A 23,916-nucleotide genomic window follows, 5' to 3' on the forward strand; every position below is an offset into this window, starting at 1 on the left:
AAGATTGTCATTTTGATACAACCATAATTTACTCTAAATTGTACTACAACACTATAGCAGAAGCAGTCAATATTAGAGCAATCTTTGGTGAACTGAATCACGGCACTGAAATTGTTAGCGCTTGGCTAGTAAATACACTCATCATAATTTTAGATATTTTAGTGTTCTTGTTTATTAGAGCGGTTATTGTAATATATTTCAGTTTTAATTTGAGGTATTTTTAAATTGAACATTATTGTATTGTTGAAAATTTTTCATCGTTTAAGTCTCCGAATATTTGAGCTGTGTTTTATTTCCTTAAGTCTGTTTCTTATGTTTGCAGTGAAGCTTTGTGCTGGTAATGAATGTTTGGATTGAATTTTGCTTCTCAGTCAGTGCCTGCAGCATAATAGTGAGCAGAAAATGTGTCTTATTTAGTGCTAGTTATCACCCACTCAATACTGCTAGTACACATACCCCTTCATTTTGAAAGAGGACAGAGTGAGAGAGAGGGAGTGTGTGTGCGTGTGAGAGAGAGAGAGTGTTTGTGTATGCATGTGATAGAGGGAGCGAGCGGAAGGGAGTGTGGGAGGGAGATGGAGACGTAGCAAAAGCAGCAGCACTGCCTCACATTGGACCTCAAACAGAAGATTCTAAAATCTCAGGATTTCTGATGCAGGTTTTTTCCAAACACGGTTTATTTGAGGAATGCCTAATTGAATAGCAAGAGAGCGGGAAGTAGCCAAGCAGAACAGGGAATCACCTGCTTTTGCTTCCTTTGGGGAAGAGGACCTTTTTTGACAGGCAAAAGCGGAGATGATTCTGTAATCAAATTCAGCTGGAGAGTGTTTAAACTGCAGGAAACATATCTACATGACTGAGGCTGTATCATCCTGCCTGTGTGCATATTTCACAAAAGTGAATTTTCCCTTTTGCTCTTTCTCAGTTCCTTCATTCATTTCCTTAATATCTCTGATCTTTTTCTGCAAGTTCAAAGCAGAAAACCACTCAAATTATCATCATGGGTGATAAAGGCACAAGGTAAGAAAGGAATTTAATTACATTAAATGCTGAAAGAAAAAAATAAGCATGTAATAGGGTATTGCATCACTATTCTAAGCATCATCTATCTTTGATGATGAATGTTTTTATTTAGTTATATAACTTTATATATGTTAATCTCGGTTAATATAGAACAACAGTTTTTTTTACATGTGGCCAGTGCAATGTTTTTAGCTGGTCTTAGAAGATAAAGAGGTGTGTATGATCTCTGTGATATTATGGCAATACATTTTGACAGAAAACTTAACCCATACAAGTGCAGTCATATTAGAAATGATTAATAGAATTTTTTACATTATATTATTTTCCTAGATGCAGTTGCCTCTTTTCCATTTGTCTATTTTGCTCTTTAACAGTGCTACAGACACAGTTTTATACTTCAGTCAGTGTGTCGTGCTGCATTTTGACGCAGCTGGTCACTACATGACTGTTGACATTTCACACATAGCATGGTACCATATCAACAGAGTTCTAAATTACTTGAGCTCTCTGAAGAGGAAGTAAGCTATATGCCATATCTGTGCTCTCAGCAGGATAATGAGATAATTATCCTCTTACAGTAATAGCAAAGCTCTCTGCTATTACTGTATGGTACACAGCGAAATATAAGCAACAGCTGAAGAGGAACTCTCCAGTGACCTGTGATGGACCCTTCCGTCAGAAATCCATTTGGTTGTTAAATGTCTATCTGAATACAAATACACAGTGGCCAAACACATGGTACAGAAATTAATTTTCTTGCCACATCTAATTTATTTACATCTACTGATCACTACAACTTTTAAAAGAACAATTTAGAGAGCAAATACCTGATCTAGTTTTTTATATCGGTGTGAAGCTGTTTGTATGTGGTTATATTGTCCTAAATGTAATTATGAGTGAGGTGAATCAGGAAAGGTAAATGGAAGACAGGGAGAGAATACATTATTTTCTAGATTTTATCATGAAGGATAGTAAAGTGACCTTAAATTGCCATGTATTGATGTGCACAGGAAATTATTTTTTGCAGACATTTTTCATTTAAAATTTATTACAGTGCAGAAATGTACTTACACATGATGTAGAATAGGGATTACCACCAAATCCTGTTACACTCTGTTTACTTTGTAATACATTATCATTTTCCCTGATTTTATTCAAATTGTTGTTGTCCCATTCCAGTCTTCTCTCTGCTGTTATAATAACCTCCACTCTTCTGGGAAGGTTTGCCACTAGACTTTGGAGTGCCGCTGTAGGGATTTCAGCCTATTCAGCAACAAGAGCATTAGTGAGGTCAGGGTGTTAAAATTCATAGCAAAGCTGTTTAGTGAGGTTGAGGTCAGGGCTCTGTGCAGGACACTCGAACTCCTACCTTGGCAAACCAAGGACCTGTAATTGTCAGGTAATTGTCTTTATGGAGCTTGCTTTGTGCACTGGGGCATTATTCATTTATTCATTAATTTTCTACCGCTTATCCGAACTACCTCGGTCACGGGGAGCCTGTGCCTATCTCAGGGGTCATCGGGCATCAAGGCAGGATACACCCTGGACGGAGTGCCAACCCATCACAGGGCACACACACTCTCATTCACTCATGCAATCACACACTACGGACAATTTTCCAGAGATGCCAATCTACCATGCATGTCTTTGGACTGGGGGAGGAAACCGGAGTACCCGGAGGAAACCCCCGAGGCACGGGGAGAACATGCAAACTCCACACACACAAGGCGGAGGCGGGAATCGAACCCCCAACCCTGGAGGTGTGAGGCGAATGTGCTAACCACTAAGCACTGGGGCATTATCATTTTGGAAAATGTTTGGGCCCCTTAATTCCAGTTAAGGGAAATTGAAATGATACACTATACAAAGACATATACAATTGTGTGCTTCAAACTTTCTGGCAAAAGGAAAAGCCCAGGAAATTAATGAGTGTGAACTTTTGGTCATGTAGTATATTTTTTCTTTTTTAAATACCATACCAATTTTATTTTTTACATGTTATTTAATAGTAGCAATGTAACTTTTATTTCAGTAAAATCTTAAGAATTTCTGCCTTCAGTTTCTACATTCTTTTTACTCCATGTAGTTTATTATAAAAACCCATAAACTTTGATTACCACAATGATCGTCCCAAGCATGTATGGTTAGTTTTACCCAAAAGAAAATAACATCTGTTTCATTGCAGGTTTAAACTCATTTCTATGCTATTGTTCCTTGGCGAGCTTTTGTAGATGGAAGGTTAATCTTCTGAATGACACTTTTCACCCAGATTGAATATTTTGGTTTTATAATGTGTAAACCCACAGATTATATAATTGGGAAACCAAAGTCTGTTTAATCTCTCACACAAACATAGCTACAAGCTGTTACACAGCTAAATTTCATCACTAAACCTCTGGACTCTTCACTAATGGGGGAAAATGACAAGACAGTTTGAGGATTAGAATGCTAAAAAAACAGATGTCCTTTTATTCATACACATTAAAGACTGATTGGAATAAAGTCAGCCATTGTAGTAGTGTGCTGGGCACGTGGAGGAAATGGTCTTGCAAAGTGATTAAACCACTAATTACTCTTCTTCAGGGAGAATGCTTTTATCCACTTTCTGAACAAGATGTTACAATAAACAAATTTCCTGCAGATATGGATCCATATCTGTAAAAAAAAAAGGCCTTCAGATAAAATGAGCTCTTTTAGCTAAATGGAAATGTGATTAAATTGCGCTGTGTAATAGATTTAACTTGTGCAAACACATTTAAAAGCTGAAAATTAACCAAACAAATGAACATTTAGATTTAGATTGTTTTTATCTGTAACTGATTTTACATTAAATATATTAAATACAGTATATAGGCTGCACTAAGAGCATGCAACATAGCAGTAAAAATTAGCAAGGTAGCAATTAAGGTTCTGTGCTAGTAAATAAAAAATAAATTGAAACTAAATTAACAATTCTGGGATACCGAAAACCATGCTCAATCATAAGTAAAGCCTTTAACCATCAACTAGTTAAAATACATGTTTGGGTTTAATACTGTACTTGTTGCCTTGGATACAAGACAGTGCCAAATAAATGTGCTGGTTATTGCTATGTCAATGACAATATGTATCCTATGCATGTGATCGCCCAAATCCTCTGGACTTGTTTTGAAATATTTTACAGTGAATAATGAATGTAGCTTTCTCAAAACAGAGAAGAGGCACAGAATGCACTTTATACTCTTACTTTTGCCTCTATTTATCCACAATCCCCCCAAACCTAAAACATACTTATGAACTTCATGGAGACTTCAAGGAAAAAGGTCATTACTAAATGTATTGTCAGGCTTGCTTTGCTTTTGTTCTTCTAGTTCCTTCATATAGACTTAAGTACTCCTTAAGCACATTAAACATTCAAAATTCATTTCAACATGACCGAAAGAGGTTACAGCACACATTTACCATAAAAGAAACATTATTCTGCAATCAGTCAATACAAGGATGTGTCAAGGAAGTGACAGGCTTGAGATACAAAAACATCTAACCATCGCACAAATAAAGTCATTCGCTTTGTCATGTGACAGGGCAAATAATTTCCTATCCAACTACAAGCAGGAGACCTGGCTGTGAGTCAGTGTAATATTGTGTTACATCTGCAGTACAGTCTGGGTCCAGGTTGATTTTCTGCTTTGTGAAACTGCTAGTGTACAGTGGAGTTTTATATAGATTTCTACCTTTTGATTAGCACAGACCAACAGCAGTATCAAGCTGTCTTTTACTAGTTTAGTATTATGTTGTTGTTTTTGGACTCATGAAGGTTAAGGATCATTTATATATAAACAAATTCTGCCTTCTGCTTTCCAAATGATCACATGATAGCCATAGCTATCTATAGCCATAGTGAGATAGCTGTATTTCCTACCACATACATCACGTTGCTGGATGTCATTACTCTGTATAATTTGATAGGCTTATTAGAATAGGGTAGCTAAATGAACATGTACTGATAAAGTTCAGATAAAGTATCTTTTTATATATGACTTTGCATGTATGACTTGTAAAAAAGTTACACAGCTTGCTAATCAACACTAGGTGTGGTGATCTGTATTGTGTCCCGGAAACGGACTTACTATTTGCATATATAATTTAGAGAAAGTCAGAAGTGGCTGATTAGTAGAAGTTAGAAGTGGCTGATTATGACAAGACTCTTGTAGAAAAATCTAAGACTGAATTCGAGGATGGAAACCCATAAGATGACGTGAGCCTATCACTTCACATAAGGAATGGTTAAAATAGTCAATTGTTAATTTATTAAAATGGTTCAAATGTCATGATGAACTATATGTTTGCAGCGTTGACATCTGTGCAGTGCTGAACCTGAAATCTGTGAATTTAAGCTGTCCAAAAAGGAAACACCTCAAGTAATGAATGGGAATGCTTCCTGAGCAACTGAAACAACTGCCTTGATACATTTTGACAGTAGTCATGCAAAATACATACAAACAGAATGTGATAACTTTAGCAATTGCTTAATCCTTGTCAGGGTCATGGTTGATCCAGAACCTATCCTGGAAATTTTAGGTGCATACACCCTGGATGGGATGCTTCTCCATTTCAGGGCATTCTGACTCACGCATATACTGTAATAGTAATAAATTTAAGTTTGGGGAATTATGTCCTGTGCATATTGTTTACTCTGACAGTAATTTCATACATTACAACTTATTTCATGAAAACATTAGACAAAACCATATTCTAGATACTGAAGATATAGAATGCTGAGCACACACTGAGCTGATTCAGCCACAGAACCCAACAGAGATTGCCTGTGCATTACAGACGCATGCACTCATTTAAAAATTCATACACACTTTAAAGTCACTTACTGCATGCTTCTGGGCTATTAAGACTCAGAGTGAAATAGTGCACTGAAAGGGCTTAAAAGCCCTCTCAAGTTTGTGGTTCCACTAAGGTTGGATTTCATGAAATCATGAGTCATGTCAAGTCCACATTAGCACGTTGTATAACCTTTATAATGTCTGAGCACTTAACTGGCATGTTGCATTTTTTATTTCATAGCGAACATGGTCATCTAATTCAATGGGCATTTTCTTGTTTGTTTGGAAGACAACACATTTCTATACTCTGTACTGTGGTTATTGTCCATCTGTTTGTAGTTTTATAATCAATACAAATTATGGGTATGTAAAAGAATCAAAGGTTTGGCCACATTGTCTGCAGCAGCCACAGCCAATATCTCCTAAATCTGAGGTGGCAGGTGAAGTGAACAACATTATCTCATTACATTGATATCTGTCAAGAGGTGGAATATCTTAGACAGTAATTGAAGAGACAGTTCTTGAAAGTGAAGTGTTAGAAGGAGGAGATCTGGGCAAGTGTAAAGATCCGAGTGACTCTGACAAGGACCAAATTGTGATAGATGGCCAGATGACTTGGTCAGTGCATCTCTAAAACTTGTGGAGTGTTCGTGCTATGCAGTGGTTATTACATAAAAAACAAAAATGGTTCAAGGAAAGACATACAGTGAACTGGTAAAAGGGTCAACGGGCCAAGGCTCATTGATGTGAAAGCTAACCCACAATCCCACAGAAGAGCTACTGTAGCACAAATTCCTGAAAATATTAATGCTGTGTATGATAGAATGATGTTACATTATGCAGTTCATCACGGCATGGGGAGGTGTAGCTGCAGACCAGTCAGATTACTCATGCTGATCCCTGTTTACCAACAAAAGCACCAACAATGGGCATATGAGTTCTGATACTGGACCATGGAGTAATAGAAGAAGGTGGCCTGGTTTGATGAATTTACTTTACATTATGTGGACAGACAATAGTACTTATCTGGGAATAAAATGGCACCAGGATGCACTATGCAAAGAAGGCCAGCAAGCAAGTTTGACAACGAAGAGTGGGGAAAATATTGCCAGGACAACATACAAACCTTGAAGTAGATGGACTACAACAACAAAAGACCATGTCGCTTCTGTCAGCCAAGAACAGAAAAATGAGACCTAATCTGATGAATCTCAAGTCAAAGGAAACAGAAAACCTATGGTTCTTATTCTTATTGCTTTGGTTTTATTCACAGTTTTGGTTGAGTTAGATTTTATTTACTTTTCTATCCTGATTAACATTTAATACATACTGTAAACATATAGTATAGTATACAAAGACTTGAGTTTATGTAAATTGATGGTGCTAGCAGCTTTAGGGTCGAAGTGTTTTTCAGTAAATGTTTGTGACATTAACAAAACACTTTAATAAAACTTTATATAACTTTCATTCAGTGTATCACATAATTAAAATTTTCTGTGCATATTCATCATATTTTAATTTAAATTGTGTTTATTTACTGTTTGATAAATTGACTAGTAGTCCTAACAGTGTTAAAAATATTGATGTCCATGGAGTGACAAAAATGATTGCATTCGTAAGTTTAGCATAACTCAAAATTCCTATTTGTGAACTTATGGTAATCTTCTCAATTATTTGTTAATACAAGTTCAGGAATTGATGTCAAATTAACCTGGCAGCACACAGTAAATAGAGCAGTAATTAAACAATCAACATTGACAACATTGAAGGCTATCCAGATTTTAGCACTCTTAATATAGCCTGGCTTATTTTATTATGTTTTTTTGTTAGCTGATATATGACTACAGGTTTATTACTGCAGTTAGATTACATAAACGATAGCAATAGGCAAGGTCAGTGGGAAGAGCAGAGTTAAAATACCAATAATCTAAATCCAGCAAAGATCAGAGGGCTAGGCAAGGAGCAAAGCTGAGAAGACTCCACGTCAGACAGTGATGTACAGCATGTAGTGTACCAATGTGAACTTATGTTTTAGTTTTAATTAATTCTAGCACTAATATTGTCTGTGCAGACAAAGCTACAATATATAAATATACTAATAAAACTGTCTGACATGACTCATCTCTAATGTAAGCACTTGGAGAGAAGTGCTTGGCACAAACTCAGTATAGTATGAGAATGATGTAAAGTGCTTGGAGAGAAGTGTACAAAAAATTGAGCATTTGTGTCATTAGTGATTATTGTGTCATTTGTGATTAGAGAGAGCAAATTCATAGTGCCGTTATAGCACTGGAAAAACAGACTTAAGGGGGTGTAAATAATACATTTTTACTAAGTAAACTAACTATGGTTTTGAATTTTGTACAATTTAAAACAAAAAACATAACTGTTTCAGTTTTCTGCACTATTTTTATAGTACAATATGTATGTATATTAAGGCTCATATCTAGATAAATATATGAAGAAAAGGGAGGATTTGTCATGATGTTAATAGTGTGTCACCTGTGTTCATCATACGCAAAATAAATCTTGTTATTTTGTCAATACTGTGAATTATTTTGGTTGCTCTGACCTCACAGATTTTGACACAGAATGAATTAATATTGTAGTTTAAAGTACCTACTCGTTTGGAAACTCGTTTTTACACTTTTTCCATTATAAGGACTATGTAAAAATGTCCTTCTGTGATGATATCTGAGTATTTTGAAAGATTGACAACAAATGTGACTCGATGTTTTGCTCTACATATATAAATGTTATTATTACAAAGACTAATTCTGAAACATTTCATTTGTTAGGGTCAGCACATGACAAGCTCCATTAGTTCTTTCTCCAGCTTAGATTCAGGCACTTAAAATCTCACAACTGAACTATAAAACTTGCTGACTGCCTACCCACACGCAATTACTACCAAACCCCCTTCAGGTGGTCCAGTATTACACAGTTCTTGCAATCTTCAGCCAAGTCCTTAATCAATTTAGAGCATATCATAGTGCATGTCACGCCTACATAACATCTGTAATTTAAACAACGACCCAGTCAGAGCACTATGATCTGGAATTCAACAAAATTTCTTCATTGAACTGCATGAAATCTGATGTCCAGACCATAATTCTGGGACTTGTCACCCTATTTGACAGTCAAATGTTGTTTGAACCCGAAGTGATGTTTTTTGCTTCACCTTTCTCTGTACAAACACATTTGCTATGTTTGGTCCTTGCAAATAATCGTAAAGAATTTAATCAAGAACTAATTTTTGACTTGTCTTTGGTGTGGGCTTTGCCAAAACTAATGATGTTACTTGCGAGAAATGGAAAACCATACATATCTAGTAGGCATGCACAAATGAGGGTCTAACCATGACTTATCACTTATGAAGAGAGAATGCTTAAAAAAAAAACTGTAGAACTCCAGGGGAGATTATTCGGTTAACTCTCTGCTTTTCCCTGTCATGGAGCTTACTAATCAAATACAATATCTCACCTTCCTGCTCTGCAGAGCCCACCAGATAACTCTCCCTACTTACTCAAACAGAATTGCAACTGGTTATCAGCACAATAAAAGCTAAGGACCAAGGAGCCATGGTAAGCTGTGCTTTTCTATAAAGAAGTGCCATTAGTCCCATTAACTTATCTTTTGAGAACATTCACCCATGAACATACCTGCCACTGACAGGTATATAAGACGGAGTGAACAGGTCTGTTAAAGCATTCTTCAGCCCCTGGAGAAAGTGGTCCTTAAGTGGTCCCCACTTATGAACAGGGAGTGTACAAAATATTTAATTACAAAAGAGCATTTCTAAGCTAAACTGCTTTTTTCTCTTTTCACACAGGGTATTCAAGAAGGCAAGTCCAAATGGAAAGGTACTTTAAAGCCTGTTATTCCTATTCCTTTTCATGCTAAATCACGAATAAATGAAACTGATAAAATAAGTGATATTGATTAGCTACTGTTATTTTGGTTGAAATAGGACTTGAAACATAATGGCATAATTAACCACATATAAATTAACTTACGTTTTATTTTCCATATTTCTTACAAAAAAGTATAAAAAATGAAATAAGGGCAATTTTGCATTTCTCCGTATGCTGATAGTATTATGTTCAATATAATTTGAAATGCAATATTGTGTTGAAACACCAATTTTATCTTTTTAAGCTAACTGTGTATCTTGGCAAGAGGGACTTTGTTGACCATGTGGACATTGTAGAGCCTGTTGGTATGTTTTTTAATTTAATTCCTAAAATATTTTTGGTTAATTGTAACCTTTTAATAAGTGTTATGCATGTTGTGGTGAATCTGGCTTAATTAGCTTAAAAAGAATTTGAGCCTGAACTTGAGCTATAGCTTGCTCTTTGTAGCTATAACTTATTTCCCTCCTTCATTTTATAGATGGTGTGGTTTTAATTGATCCAGAATACTTAAAGGAGAGGAAAGGTAAGAAAATGTTCTTATGAAACCTTGTGGCCGGTATTTTTTCTCAGCATGTTAATATTACTGAATATGAGATTTATTCATTTTATGTTAGTGATTGAGCAGATAGAGTACTTAGTGTTTCTGATTATTATTGTTATTCATTTACAGTGAATCTTGTTATCTTGTTATTCATTTACAGTGTTTATAACACTGACATGTGCTTTCCGCTATGGACGAGAGGACTTGGATGTTCTTGGGTTGACATTTCGAAAGGACCTCTTTGTGGCAAATGTACAGGCATTTCCTCCTGTGCCTGAGGAGAAGAAAAGTCTGACACGTCTACAGGAGCGGCTGATTAAAAAGCTAGGAGAGCATGCCTATCCCTTCACCTTTGAGGTTAATTCCTTGCTGCTGTACCAATAATTAAAGATACTAATTATGATAGTATACATTTACAATGCTGAAGATTACTTTTGTAACCCACTATAGCACTATATTTTGAATAGATACCTCCCAATCTACCCTGCTCAGTCACACTGCAACCTGGACCGGAAGATACTGGCAAGGTATATTTTCTGCATCACAAACAAAAACAATGAGGATTCCAAAAGTTATAATAAATACAAAAGAAAATAAATTTATTTTCTTCTGTTTCTCTCCCATCTGAAAAGGCCTGTGGGGTTGACTTTGAAGTGAAGGCTTTCTGTGCTGAAAATGTTGAAGAGAAAATTCACAAAAGGTAGAGCAATTTTGTTCAGTCCACACCATTAACAAAAAATTAAACATGAATATGTTTTAGCAGGCAATAGCTTGGTAAACATGTGACACTAAAATATATCCTGCCAAGTTATCATGAAAATAATCCCTGTTTGGGATGGTATTTCACTTCTCATCAGGCCAAATCATACCAGCCTGGTTTGGATTATTTTGTTACAGCCACACTATCACATGTTATAGTGCAGTTGATCTTTCTCATATTTTGAGCCAGACAACAAAGAACATTTTTACTATATCCAATTCTGTAAATTAAACCACTATGTTACCTAACTAGTAATTCATTGTTATTGTTTTATTTCTCTAAACAGTATGGGATTATGTACTAAATACTCCTTTTTGGCATAGGAACTCAGTGCGGCTTATCATTAGAAAAGTCCAGTATGCTCCAGAGAAGCCGGGTCCACAACCAATGGCAGAGACAACAAGACAGTTTCTCATGTCAGATAAACCTTTACACCTAGAGGCCTCCCTTGACAAAGAGGTCAGTAAGTTCTTTAAGAAGAGAACTACAAACAACAGTATTCCTAAAGTTGTAGATAAATCTGAGAGGGATACTCTTGCTTTTCAAATGAAGTTTTTTTAGTTTAAGCAGAATATTTCAGATCTAGTAGCTGAAACAAAAATGACAAACCAGCAGTGTTTTTCTTCCCTGAACAAATAAAATGACACTGTTACAAATTATGTAGAGACAGGCAGAAACACAGGATTTATGGCAGTAATTTCAGACCTACTCCTAGAGTTTTCTCTCCTGTGGTGCACCAGATTCAAAACCTTGGCATTTTCTATAAGGTGGTTACATCAGGGAAATTACAAATCTGTGAAGGACTGAGCAGTTCTCTAATTGGACTCTATGGCAAACAAACAATCATGAATAGGAAAGTGGATATTAGTTCTGTAGTGTATGAGCACCATCTAGTGGTTGAAGTAGTGTACTACAAAATACTACAGATAAATGGACTGGTTTAGCACCCAAGTTAAACTTGCATTTCAGCAGCTTAGACAGTGTAGAAACGGGTTAGTATAGATTTATTTCAGTTGACTTTATAATTGAATTAAAACTGTAATTAACTTATTTTTTCTTCTGGTTCTTCAGATCTACTACCATGGTGAACCAATTAGTGTAAATGTTCATGTCACAAACAACACAAACAAGACTGTGAAGAAAATGAAGATCTCAGGTTTTTATAAATATACCTTGGAATTTTATACACACTATTCATTAAAAGACAAAAACAAAACATGCATGTAATGACCCACCCACTCTTCTTTTAAACTATTATAGTGCGTCAATATGCTGATATTTGTCTCTTCAACACTGCCCAGTACAAATGTCCAGTTGCAATGGAGGAATCAGAGTATGTATGCAGCACACATATGATGAAGCAATGCAACAACAGAAGTAGAGATCTATATAAATCTACATGTCTTTGTGTGTCTAATTTCATGTTACTCTGTTTAGTGACATTGTGGCTCCAAGTGCAACATTCTGTAAGGTATATACTCTCACCCCTTTTCTTGCCAACAACCGAGAGAAGCGTGGCTTAGCTTTAGATGGAAAGCTCAAACATGAAGACACAAATTTAGCCTCAAGTACACTGTGAGTACTCTTAATATAAGCAGACAATATTTATAATAATAATATTCTAACTTTTTTTGGTAAATGGCAACAGTTGCAATTCTATATTTTAATATTGGCTTTATTGTTTTATCCCAAAGGTTACGAGAAGGAGCCAGTAAAGAAATTCTGGGTATCATTGTGTCTTATAAAGTCAAAGTGAAATTGGTAGTGTCTCGTGGTGGGTAAGTTTGAATATTTTTTGTTTAATTATTCAGTTTAGTTATTGCTTGCTAGTGACTTAACTTTTCTTTTGATATGTCTTCTTATAATAATAGATGAATCCTAAAAATAAAAAAAGGTTTAAAAAAGGTTTAATAGCCATTAACATTTCTAAATAATTAACATTTCTAAATTGTTGAATTTTCTAATTAGATTGATAAATCCAGGAAGTTTTGCTTTAAAATAGAATAATTCAATCACTCACTCATCTTCTACCGCTTATCCGAACTACCTCGGGTCACGGGGAGCCTGTGCCTATCTCAGGCGTCATTGGGCATCAAGGCAGGATACAACCTGGACGGAGTGCCAACCCATCGCAGGGCACACACACACACACTCTCATTCACTCACGCAATCACACACTACGGACAATTTTCCAGAGATGCCAATCAACCTACCATGCATGTCTTTGGACCGGGGGAGGAAACCGAAGTACCCGGAGGAAACCCCCGAGGCACGGGGAGAACATGCAAACTCCACACACACAAGGCGGAGGCGGGAATCGAACCCCCTACCTTGGAGGTGTGAGGCAAACGTGCTAACCACTAAGCCACCGTGCCCCCCTTAGAATAATTCAAATCAGTTAAATTAATTATGTAGGTCAAATACTAAAGTTTGTGAGCAATGTGAGCATATTTATACACTTTGTGGAAATCTTTAAGGATAATACAAATTAACAAGCAACAAAAATTAGAGTAACATTTGTGGCATCTGGATTTCATGAAAAGGCTAAATTTGTTTTATTTTTCACAGGCTCTTGGGAGACCTTGCCTCCAGGTAAAACAAACTTAATCCAACACTCATCTTTTCTCTGTGTTCTCTGAGGAGAGAGAGAAAAACAGACAGAGAGAGAGAGTGTGTGTGAGAGAAAGAAAGCGAGAGAGAGAGAGAGAGAGAGAGAGAGAGAGAGAGAGAGAGAGAGAGAGAGAGAGAGAGAGAGAAAATGCTGCTTGTGTATTTGTGGAAGTAAAGAAGCTACATTATAGTAGATGGTAAATAGTTTTTTATTCTTTAAATTATGATTTTATATTGGACATTAAATACATTTAATGCATTCATTTTATTATTCGATTCTGTAACCAAAGCTGAATATACAACATAGATATTTTAATTTTAAAATGCAAAAAGCAGCAAGTCTGCTGAAGCATCTGTACTTTCATAGATTATCTATCTTTTGCTTTGAGCATCTTGTTTTTTGTTTCTGTTTTTTTTCCCTCTAGTGATGTTGCAGTAGAGCTGCCCTTCACATTAATGCATCCTAAACCTGATGAGGAATCCATCTACAAAGATGGTGCATGTTTAACCTAATTCTTTTAAATTAACTGTCAAAGCTTGTTTACTGAAGTAATAAAGAAAGTGCTAGCTCAATAATATACTTTAATTCAGACCTTGGTATGTTTAAAACCATCATGTGATATTCCTTAGTAATCAGAGGCTCTGGGAAACCCAAGAGGAAAGCATGTAGGATAGAAGGACAAGAAAGTACAGAGGGTACTTCTGTTTTTGTTTGTCAGTTCATTGTCAGAAATTGTTTGCCTTCTTGGTGTTTTAATTTTTGTAGCTATGCTTGAGAAGTACAACTGCCAAGCCAACCTGATTAACTTCATCTCAATAATCACTTTATTCTATATAAATTCCAAGTTTTTTTTTTTATTTTAACACCAGTATAATCCCCACAATTTTCAGGTAGTTTTGTCATTCTCAAACCCTGCTTTATTCCAGTACATTTCTGACTGTTTGCTGCTACTTTAAGGATCATAATTAGTCTGATATGCAGTTAGAATAATCAAACCTTTGTCTTCATCTAGGGAATTTGTTCTCCTGGTAAAATATTAGTAGAACAGATTGTTGTATGGATTATCACCTGCATGTTGTTGCTTAAGGAGCATATGGAGTATATATGTGTGTGTATATATATGTATATATATATATATATATATATATATATATATATATATATATATATATGTATATATATATATACATATATATATACATATATATATATATATATAATATACATATATAATGCCTATGATACCATAAATCGCCTCTAACCAGGCCCAATAAATGATCTTAGTTTAATAGTTAATAGTTTAATAGTTAGCTGTTGCGGTTGCATGCTCTCCTGTTGTGCTTCACTTTGCCAAGCTGAAATAATCTTATTTAATATAAATATTTACCTACTTATGTACAACTCTGTAGTATTTGAAATTTTCCCTTCCATAAATGAACCCTTTGTTCTTTTTCTGTGTAAGCACTAGAAAATGATGCACCCATTGACACAAACCTGATCGAGTTTGACACAAAGTGAGTAATTTTTTGCCATTTTTTTGTTCACATTTTCAGATTGTCCAGTTATACAAATTGTACAGTTACTATACAAAGCTCACTCCAAAGTCTAGGTTTATACTGCAGTTTTTAGTTATATTAAATCTTTCTTCATTGTGTTTTCTATTTGTCCTTTTATATCATTACAGTATTACACCATAGGTCTGTAAATTTTCTTTAGACAACACTAAATTATTTTTAGATAGATGTGCCATAACACATACTAACATAAGCACACAAACACAACATTTTCGTGTAATAAATAAAAGTGTGATATCAAGCAGATGAGTTCCATTAATAATCTGGTGACTCTGAGAAAGTATACATGCTTGACTGGAGATCAAGTGAGAAAACTGTTGGTTAGGGAATGAATGATGTGGTAAGCATCTTTGTGAGTTGTATGACACCAATAACTGTGGAAATGACCTTTTAGTGAATGAATGTAGCACGTCAACATCTATCTGACAACATTCTCCTATTTCTCCATTTGTTTCTAGTGATGATGATATCATTTTTGAAGATTTCGCAAGGCAGCGACTTATTGGAGCAAAGGATGAAAAAGAAGAGGAGGAGGAAGGTATAGACTCACCTAAGCTGAATGACAGATAGATGAAGTCAATAAATGGTTTACTTTATCACAACCTAAGGGAGCCACGGAAAAAACCCTGTAGAGACAAACCAGAAGTTTGTAACACCCTTTAACACACATCACTTTGGTGCAGTTGTTGTGCTCCTGTTTGCGTACAGTATGTTTTCTCCATCTTGACTGGGTGTAAAAATTGTGTTGAAAAAGTGTTGAAAAATGTTACCTCCTTAGATAAGCATTTAGCAGGTGAGAAGAATTCTCTGGCCTTCTACAGGGTGCCTACGTGGTATTTATAGTAAGACACATTAAGGAATACCACTTGATCATGATGAAAATGACTTTCAACTATAGCATGCCTTTGTTGTCATTTTGATTTCGTGTTCCTTTTTCTATTAAAAAAATTAAAAATTAGAGACAGTAAATTTGTGATTAAACCTATTTAATTTATTTCTGTCCAAAACACTCTGTAAAGGAGAACAAATGTTATTACTATTACTACTGTCTGGTTGTTTTGTTTTAATGTCCTGCATTAATTAACAAACAAAGTCAACTATTAAACAAAGTCAAGTATAAAAATGTTAATGTAGGTTAAAAATGTTAAAGGATTTTAGTGTAAGTTGTCTTTATTGAGTAATGACACAATGGCACTTTTGCTATGGGAAGTCATCTTGTCTGATTTACAGGATACGTGTAGATAAAGCTACTAGGGATGTGTAACAAAAAAGATAATCACATGTTTTTGGGGGTGAGGGGAAATTACTATTTTTTCAAAAGTTAATTTAATTAGAACTATGGATATAAATAAACAGATTTAATAATGAACTAAATAAAATTACTGTGCATCAGAAGCAGCCTTATGATTAAAAGCATTTTTAATTATTTAGTGCATAACATAAGCCCAATTATGCGTGCTATGATAAGAAACAAAATGGGAAAATGACAAACAAACACAACAAAAATGCTACTGTAGAAATGACAATGCAGGAGCAACTAAAAAGGAATCTAAAACTAACAGTCATTTATTTTGAGATATGTAGAAATGGGATTTGCATCAATCTCTATGCCTCAATCTTTATCATTTAATATGAATTTTTGTAAAATACTAAGAAAATATAGGTTTTCTAGCTGATACAATATATAAGTGTATTGTGCAATGTACACAGTGGATATAAAAATTCTACACACCCCTGTTTTAACCATGCTTCCACATTTTGGTGATTTAAGTTAGATCTTAAGTGTCTGAAAACACTTGTGACTTCCCACCCTACCCCATACCTCAGACATGACATATTACTTTAATGTTGTTTTAGGTCTCTTGGTAACCTGCCTGATAAATTTTTGCTTTTTTTTTATAAATCTTGCCCTGTTTTTGGTGATGTCACTGTAGTACTCCATATACTATATTTCTTGATGACAGCCTTTATTGTGTTCCATGGTGAAATCCTTGCATGCTTTGTAAGCTCTTTGTGGACCGTTGGATGAAACCAAGATGTGAAGAAAATTCTTTAAAAAAACAGCTGATCTTTATTTGTGCTTAATCAGAATCATTTCATTGAAGTTAGCTTGGTACCTTCAGAACGCAGCCATATTGCATCCATGTTATTGTAACTTTTTTTAATTATTATAATTTCCCTAAAATGTTTCTGATGTTCACCAGTTAAACAGGGGCATGTAGACCTTTTTTATTCAATGTATATAACTACTGAATTGAATGCTGCTTCATGCTTTGTGTTTATTCCCTTACATACATTTTTCTAAAGAAAAATCTTTTTTTTACAGTAGACAAAAAATTTAAGAACCACTGCTCTGCATATGCACATGAATAAATAGTAAGCCCTATAGACATCCTTGCAAATTGTACACTGTGAACTATATTTCAAGTTATTTGTATTCAGTTAACCCTGATTTGGATCTCTCTCTCTCTCTTTGTTTTTTTTTAATATTCTCTGTGGCAAAGGTAATGGGAATCTAAAAAACTTATTTTAGTGTCTGGGTTATGGTTTTGGAAATTAAAGCCAAAATGTTTCAAACTAACACATTGTTAAGTTGGTTTTCCACATTTTGGTTATATTTTATTTTTTAAATATTTTTGAGTGTTTTATTTTAATTCCATGTCCAATAAATTGATTCCACTTAAAATAGTTGTATTGTTAAAGGTTATTGCAGTTCTAATTAGAATATTATTACTGTACTACTATACATCCGTTTTGTTTTAAAAGTTCAATAAAGAGACGAGTTTAACTTCCTGATTCACAACATGTTTGGACTTAATGGCAGCTATACTGTACTTCATTTTGGAGCTCTATAGTAGCAATGTCAAATACTGACCTACGTATTATAATAAATCTTGGATAGTATAATAGAAAATTTTACAACCTTACAAAAATGTTCAAAAACAAGCCCGGTTTTTAATAAATAGTATTTAAAACTATTTAAAATCTTTTAAATCAAAATCAAACTATTTAAGATCATATTATTTGCTTGAGATATACATGTGAAATTATTTATAAATAATTTAATAAACGACTATGCTTAATTGTCTGTTGAGCTCATCCAGAGCTCATGTGAGGTTAAGCATTTTTTGGTTTCCTCCCACTTCTCAAGCAGTTGTTTATATGATAAAAATGCTATGATAAATTGCCTGTAGGTAATTCCAGGGTGTTTGGGAGCCACAGACTCCCTGTATCATGACTGTGACTAGGATCGATGATAACTGACAAAAGCATTGCCTTTTTGCCATTCCTACATCTTATAGTCCACTCATACTTACAGTTATGACATTGGACACATGGCAGACGCCCATATCCGGAGCAACTTATAGAAATGCTTTGAAGACTATTGAAGACTTTTAATACATCAATACTGATAAAGTATTTTATGAAAGAAGAATACCATCAGTTTAAACACTATGTTGGTAGGTAATATAGCAAGAAAATCACACAAACAACAAACATTTTTACCTACATTTTTAAGCACTACTTTAAGTACTTCATAAAACGGTAAATCTTTAGATGCCTTAGTAACTAAGCTTTTTGACATTTAGGAGAATGTCATTTCACCACCTAGGACGTAGAACAAGGATAAACCTTAATGCATGCCTTTCTTGTATTATGAGAGATGGTAGACCACTTGGACAAATTGGAGATGTCTGGTGCAGATCTGTGTGTGAAAAGTGCTTTAAGGTAGGTGGGTATTGGTCAGTTTATACCGCTATAGGCAAGCTTTAGTATTTTTAATTTGATGTGGGCAGATACAGGTCACCAGTGGAGGGGGCATAGCAATGGGGTGGTGTCGCAGAACATGATTAAAAACAAGCCACAAAGCTATATTCTGGATTAGTTGGAGGTTAAACAGTGCTCAGAGGCAGAACTGCCACTGGGGGTCTGACTGACATGTAAAGCAACCAATCACTGTTCATTTTATTCAGCATTATGTTTAAGGGTGTGAAAATGTAACGTCAGTGTCCCTGCAAAAACGGACTGCAATGTAACTGTAGATCATTCATTTAAGAAACTTGTGTGAATTAATGAATATATACTGTAAACTTTGCATCATCTGGAAAATCTAGTGTTTATTGAGCCTCATAAGTGTTTTGTTTCCAGGTGTAATATTAAAAAGGTGACACTCACATCTCCAGGTAATCCTGTAAAGTCCAACAAATCAGATGACGATTTTGAAACAGTTTGAAGCCTTTCCAATTCTTGGGCATGATGTCTGAGGTAGAGGGTAAACTTGAGGAGATAGGAAGCAGGCATGAGACAACTCACATGTGGGCTCATTCCATTTACAGTAATTTTCAATCTCTGTGGAGTAATACACACACTGCACTGTGCTGCTCGTCTCTCACTCTCTTTTGTGGCCCTTACCATACTCCCTCCTCCACATCTATTATATTAATACTGTAGCAAGTTAGTATTTAGTTGTTTCTTTTTGCAGAAAATACTTTTACAGTGGTGTCTGTATTTCACAGTAAAATAGTTTTGTCTGCATTTCACATTAAAATGTCTGTAGTTATAGAAGAATGCTGAAAAGTGGAAGAGAAACTTGCATGCTGGATAAGGCCTCGGTGAGGATCCCAGGGGGAGGTTCCCAATCATGGTGATAGCAGAGTCCCAGTGGTGGCGCAGGGAGAGCTGTGGACCCAGGAGCTTGGCACAGGCTCGGCAGACGTCAGCAACTTCCGTTATACAGAGGACACTGAAAAAGACCAGCAGAGGGATACAAAACATTAGCTCCTTCTATGGTCATACCCTTGCTTACCTGCCGCTGGCTGCTGAGCCTGGCTTTACGCTGTGGTGTTCTGCTGCAGGGTGAGTGCCACATCGGTGCTCCTGATTAGTCCTCGCTCTATTGTCAGGTGTTTTTCTGCCCCACCTAGCAGCTTTATTCAACAGTGCTGACTGTGATGCTGAAATGCTAAGGAGTGTTGTCAGTGGTACATGGTGCTGCACTGCCGCTGCTTTTGTTTAGCCGCCGATTTTCTGGGGTGAGGAGCGTTTTTTGTATCAGTCGTCACAGTACTTGCACAGTGCCTTTTACTAGGAGGGGATTCTGCACAGTTTTCCGTTTTATACCCTGCAATTGAAGACTGGCCTAACACAGTGACGTTCATGTTAAAATGGACACGACGTCGAGATGCAGGAGGCATAGATGTGGATGGGCTCCCTGAAGTGGCTGGCCTCATCAAAGGGGCTCGACGTCTTGAAGGGGGTGGGCTCCTTAAAAGTGATGAGCCCCATATAGGGGATAGGCCTCTCATAGGTGGGGATGGGCTCCTGACAGGGGAAGGTCTCCTCATATATACCTCATGCTCATCACCTCCATCTTGAGTTGTCTCCTGTTGACCAGACCCACTGTCTTCAACTTCATAATCACTGAGATCTGTGTTGTAGTAGAGCTCGCTCTGAAGAAAAAAATCAAATGAAGTTTGCTTCCTCCATCTCCCTGTGTCAATAGATAAGAACAGACAATGAGACACATCTGCACATCATAAAATAAAGCTGAAACTTTTATTTTAATAGCACAACGTCTGTTTTATACAGCAGAAAATCCTCACTCTAAACATTCCATTACACAAAAAAGTATTTGAAAGTAATATTAATGTATTTTACGGAAGTGTATTGCATTCACTTGAGGAAAAAAAATCTACTCTGTTTTTCTGAATTAACGAGTTAATTATCTCAGAATTATGAGATAATTTTTCATGAATAAAAACGACTTAATTATCTCAAAATTATGAGATAAATTTTTTTTGAAAAACATTTTTTTCACTCTGTTTTTATGAATTAATGAGTTAATTATCTCAGAATTATGAGATCATTTTTCATAAAAAAAAAAATTAATTGTTCTGTTTTTCTGAATTAATGAGATCCCTCAAAATCCTGCCAGGAGCTCTATTTTAGGTGGATTGCATGGAAGTAAACATGTCCAGGATCAGTTGAACCGATGGTATGGTGATATGGCTACCGTGAAGCATACCATATCGGTTCAACTGATCCTGGAGAAACACAGCAACGTCAAGCAGATCAGGATGTTCTTTTCGTCTGAACAGGCGCAAAGTCTTGAGGTGTCTGCGCAAAGTTGACGTACTAACAATACCATTTATATTACTTAAAGACAGCAGTATCTCCCAATGTCTCAAACCCAAAGTAAAATAAAACTGGATTAAACTTGAAGCTTAAACTTAAAGGCGGGACATGTTTACTTCCATGCAATCCACCTAAAATAGAGCTCCTGGCAGGATTTTGAGGGATCTCATTAATTCAGAAAAACAGAACAATTAATTTTTTTTTTTATGAAAAATGATCTCATAATTCTGAGATAATTAACTCATTAATTCATAAAAACAGAGTGAAAAAAATGTTTTTTTAAAAAAAAAATTATTTCATAATTTTGAGATAATTAAGTCGTTAATACAGAAAAACAGAGCAAAAACCTTTTATTCATGAAAAATTATCTCATAATTCTGAGATAATAAACTTGTTATTTCAGAAAAACAGAGTAGATTTTTTTCCACAAGTGAATGCAATACGCTTCTGTAGTATTTTTACCTACAACACTACATAATACTTTGTCTGTATTTAGCTGCATTAGATAACACATAGGTTAATTTTATCCCAAAACACAGATTAAAATCATTTTCTGTCAATCTGTGCCTCACACTAATAATCCACCACTTTCTCCTAAATTACACTACTCATAACTTTACTATAAACGACTGCTATAAACAAAGAATTTAACCAAATAACTTAATATATGTGTTTTGCCTAAGCTGCACTGTACATTGCCACACTAGCTCGATTTGTATTGATTTATTTTTGACGCTCTTTATAGCAGGGGTGTCAAACTCAGGCCCGCGGGGCAAATTTCCACTTCAAAAGGGAACTTACAATGATACAGTGAGAGGCATCATTTATTTTATTTATTTAAATAAGAAATGAACACCACTGATGTGTCTTTTATTTCAAATTTAATTTCTTATGTGTTTGTAATATCAAGCTCTTTTTGTTCCAAATTGTGTGTTCAAGCAAAACTAAAGTTTGTTTCCATATGAAAAAGGTTGAACATAACATATCAGTTGCAGTTAACTTTTCAATAAATATTCAGTTTGGCCCGTGACTTTATCTCAGTTTTATATTTTGGCCCACAGTGAATTTGAGTTCGACACCCCTGCTTTATAGCTTCAACAATTAGAGAAATACTGCCACTGAAAATCGCTCTAAAAATATCTCTGAAATATTCTAACATGGTTATAATATTTTAGTGTTTATTCACTATATTAAACAAACAAACACTGAAAGACAATTATTTAGGTTAACTATGTGACCTTTTGTGAGCTTTATTCCTGATTGGGTTTCCGCCTGTTTGAGGATATTTTGAAGGCTTTTTATTTACAAAAGCTCTTATAACTTTACAAACAGCTTTACCATCTCGGTAACTCACCGTCGGACAGTCCGCTCCATCCGGGCTCGGGGTCCACATCCTTGAGCAGCACCGCGTTTTCGTCACAGAAGTTCATCATCGAAGGTAATGCAGAGTCGGTGGAGGATAAAACACAAGCATTGGAGTAGAAATCGAATCCGAATATGTATGTAGCAATAATCGCAATGTAAAATCCAAATCTTGCGACGTTCACAACCCAAACACTTCTGTTTTTAATTTTTAACGTTCCGAAGTTCTTTCTTAACTCTGGAATGTTTGTGACGTCACAGGTCGAGATGGATTCGACATGATTCTGTTATTCGGTCATTCTGTAAACATTTATTGTCAGAGTGGGTGTTCTGTTAATATATACGGATATTTCAATAGTTTTTACGTGTTAATAAACTATATGATCTCTCCATGTGCGATATTTTCCCATGTGCGTCTCTGGATTCGACAGGAATCTGCTTTTCTGTTATTCGGAAATATATTTTATATATTATACTGTTATTGTATACTGTCTTAAGATTACATAAAATACATTCCACCCCATAATAACAGAATTCTGTTGAATCCAGAGAGACAATAGTGAATCATATAGTTGTAGTTGAGCTCCACCTACATGATTCACTATAGACAATACTGAATCGAATCCAGTGAGACAGTAGTGAATCATGTAGTTGTAGTGGAGCTCCACCTACATGATTCACTATAGACAATATTGAATCGAATCCAGAGAGACAGTAGTGAATCATATAGTTGTAGTAGAGCTCCACCTACATGATTCACTATAGTCAATTCTGAATCGAATTCAGAGAGACAGTAGTGAATCCTATAGTTGAAGTTGAGCTCCTCCTACATGATTCACTATAGATAATATTGAATCGAATCCAGATAGACGGTAGTGAATCATGTAGTTGTAGTTGAGCTCCACCAACATGATTCACTACAGACAATATTAAATCGAATCCAGAGAGACAGTAGTGAATCATGTACTTGTACTTGAGATCCACCTACATGATTCACTAAAGACAATATTAAATCGAATCCACAGAGACAGTAGTGAATCATGTAGTTGTAGTTGAGCTCCACCTACCTGAGTCACTATAGACAATATTGAATCGAATCCAGAGAGACAATAGTGAATCATATAGTTGTAGTTGAGCTCTACATACATGATTCACTATAGACAATATTGAATCGAATCC

At 35.5% G+C, this 23,916-nt stretch overlaps 1 protein-coding gene across 2 annotated transcripts; it reads left to right on the plus strand.

The window, feature by feature from the left end:
* The first annotated feature begins 592 nt into the window (after positions 1 to 592).
* Positions 593 to 17,938, plus strand: arrb1 (arrestin, beta 1). Of its 2 annotated transcripts, XM_060888672.1 has the most exons (17): positions 593 to 1,020; positions 9,673 to 9,703; positions 9,999 to 10,059; positions 10,233 to 10,277; positions 10,456 to 10,652; positions 10,763 to 10,822; positions 10,928 to 10,995; positions 11,379 to 11,514; positions 12,127 to 12,211; positions 12,316 to 12,388; positions 12,493 to 12,630; positions 12,750 to 12,833; positions 13,624 to 13,647; positions 14,091 to 14,161; positions 14,296 to 14,361; positions 15,129 to 15,180; positions 15,699 to 17,938. In XM_060888672.1, exons 1-17 carry the CDS (start codon positions 1,001 to 1,003, stop codon positions 15,808 to 15,810), a joined length of 1,323 nt encoding a protein of 440 aa, XP_060744655.1. In that variant the 5' UTR covers positions 593 to 1,000; the 3' UTR covers positions 15,811 to 17,938. The 2 variants fall into 2 exon arrangements, with proteins under 2 accessions (XP_060744655.1, XP_060744656.1); XM_060888673.1 differs by lacking the exon at positions 14,296 to 14,361.
* The last annotated feature ends 5,978 nt before the right edge of the window (positions 17,939 to 23,916 follow it).

This window comes from Tachysurus vachellii, chromosome 15 (genome assembly GCF_030014155.1).
Source record: "Tachysurus vachellii isolate PV-2020 chromosome 15, HZAU_Pvac_v1, whole genome shotgun sequence".
Classification (NCBI taxonomy): domain Eukaryota; kingdom Metazoa; phylum Chordata; class Actinopteri; order Siluriformes; family Bagridae; genus Tachysurus; species Tachysurus vachellii.

What these genes read in the sequence shown, in the direction of transcription:
- arrb1 (XM_060888672.1), top strand. Translation starts at nt 1,001, where the DNA reads ATGGGTGATAAAGGCACAAG. An exon ending in AGGCAAGTCCAAATGGAAAG is followed by an intron (nt 9,704 to 9,998) that starts GTACTTTAAAGC and finishes TATCTTTTTAAG; the next exon opens with CTAACTGTGTATCTTGGCAA. An exon ending in GGACATTGTAGAGCCTGTTG is followed by an intron (nt 10,060 to 10,232) that starts GTATGTTTTTTA and finishes TTCATTTTATAG; the next exon opens with ATGGTGTGGTTTTAATTGAT.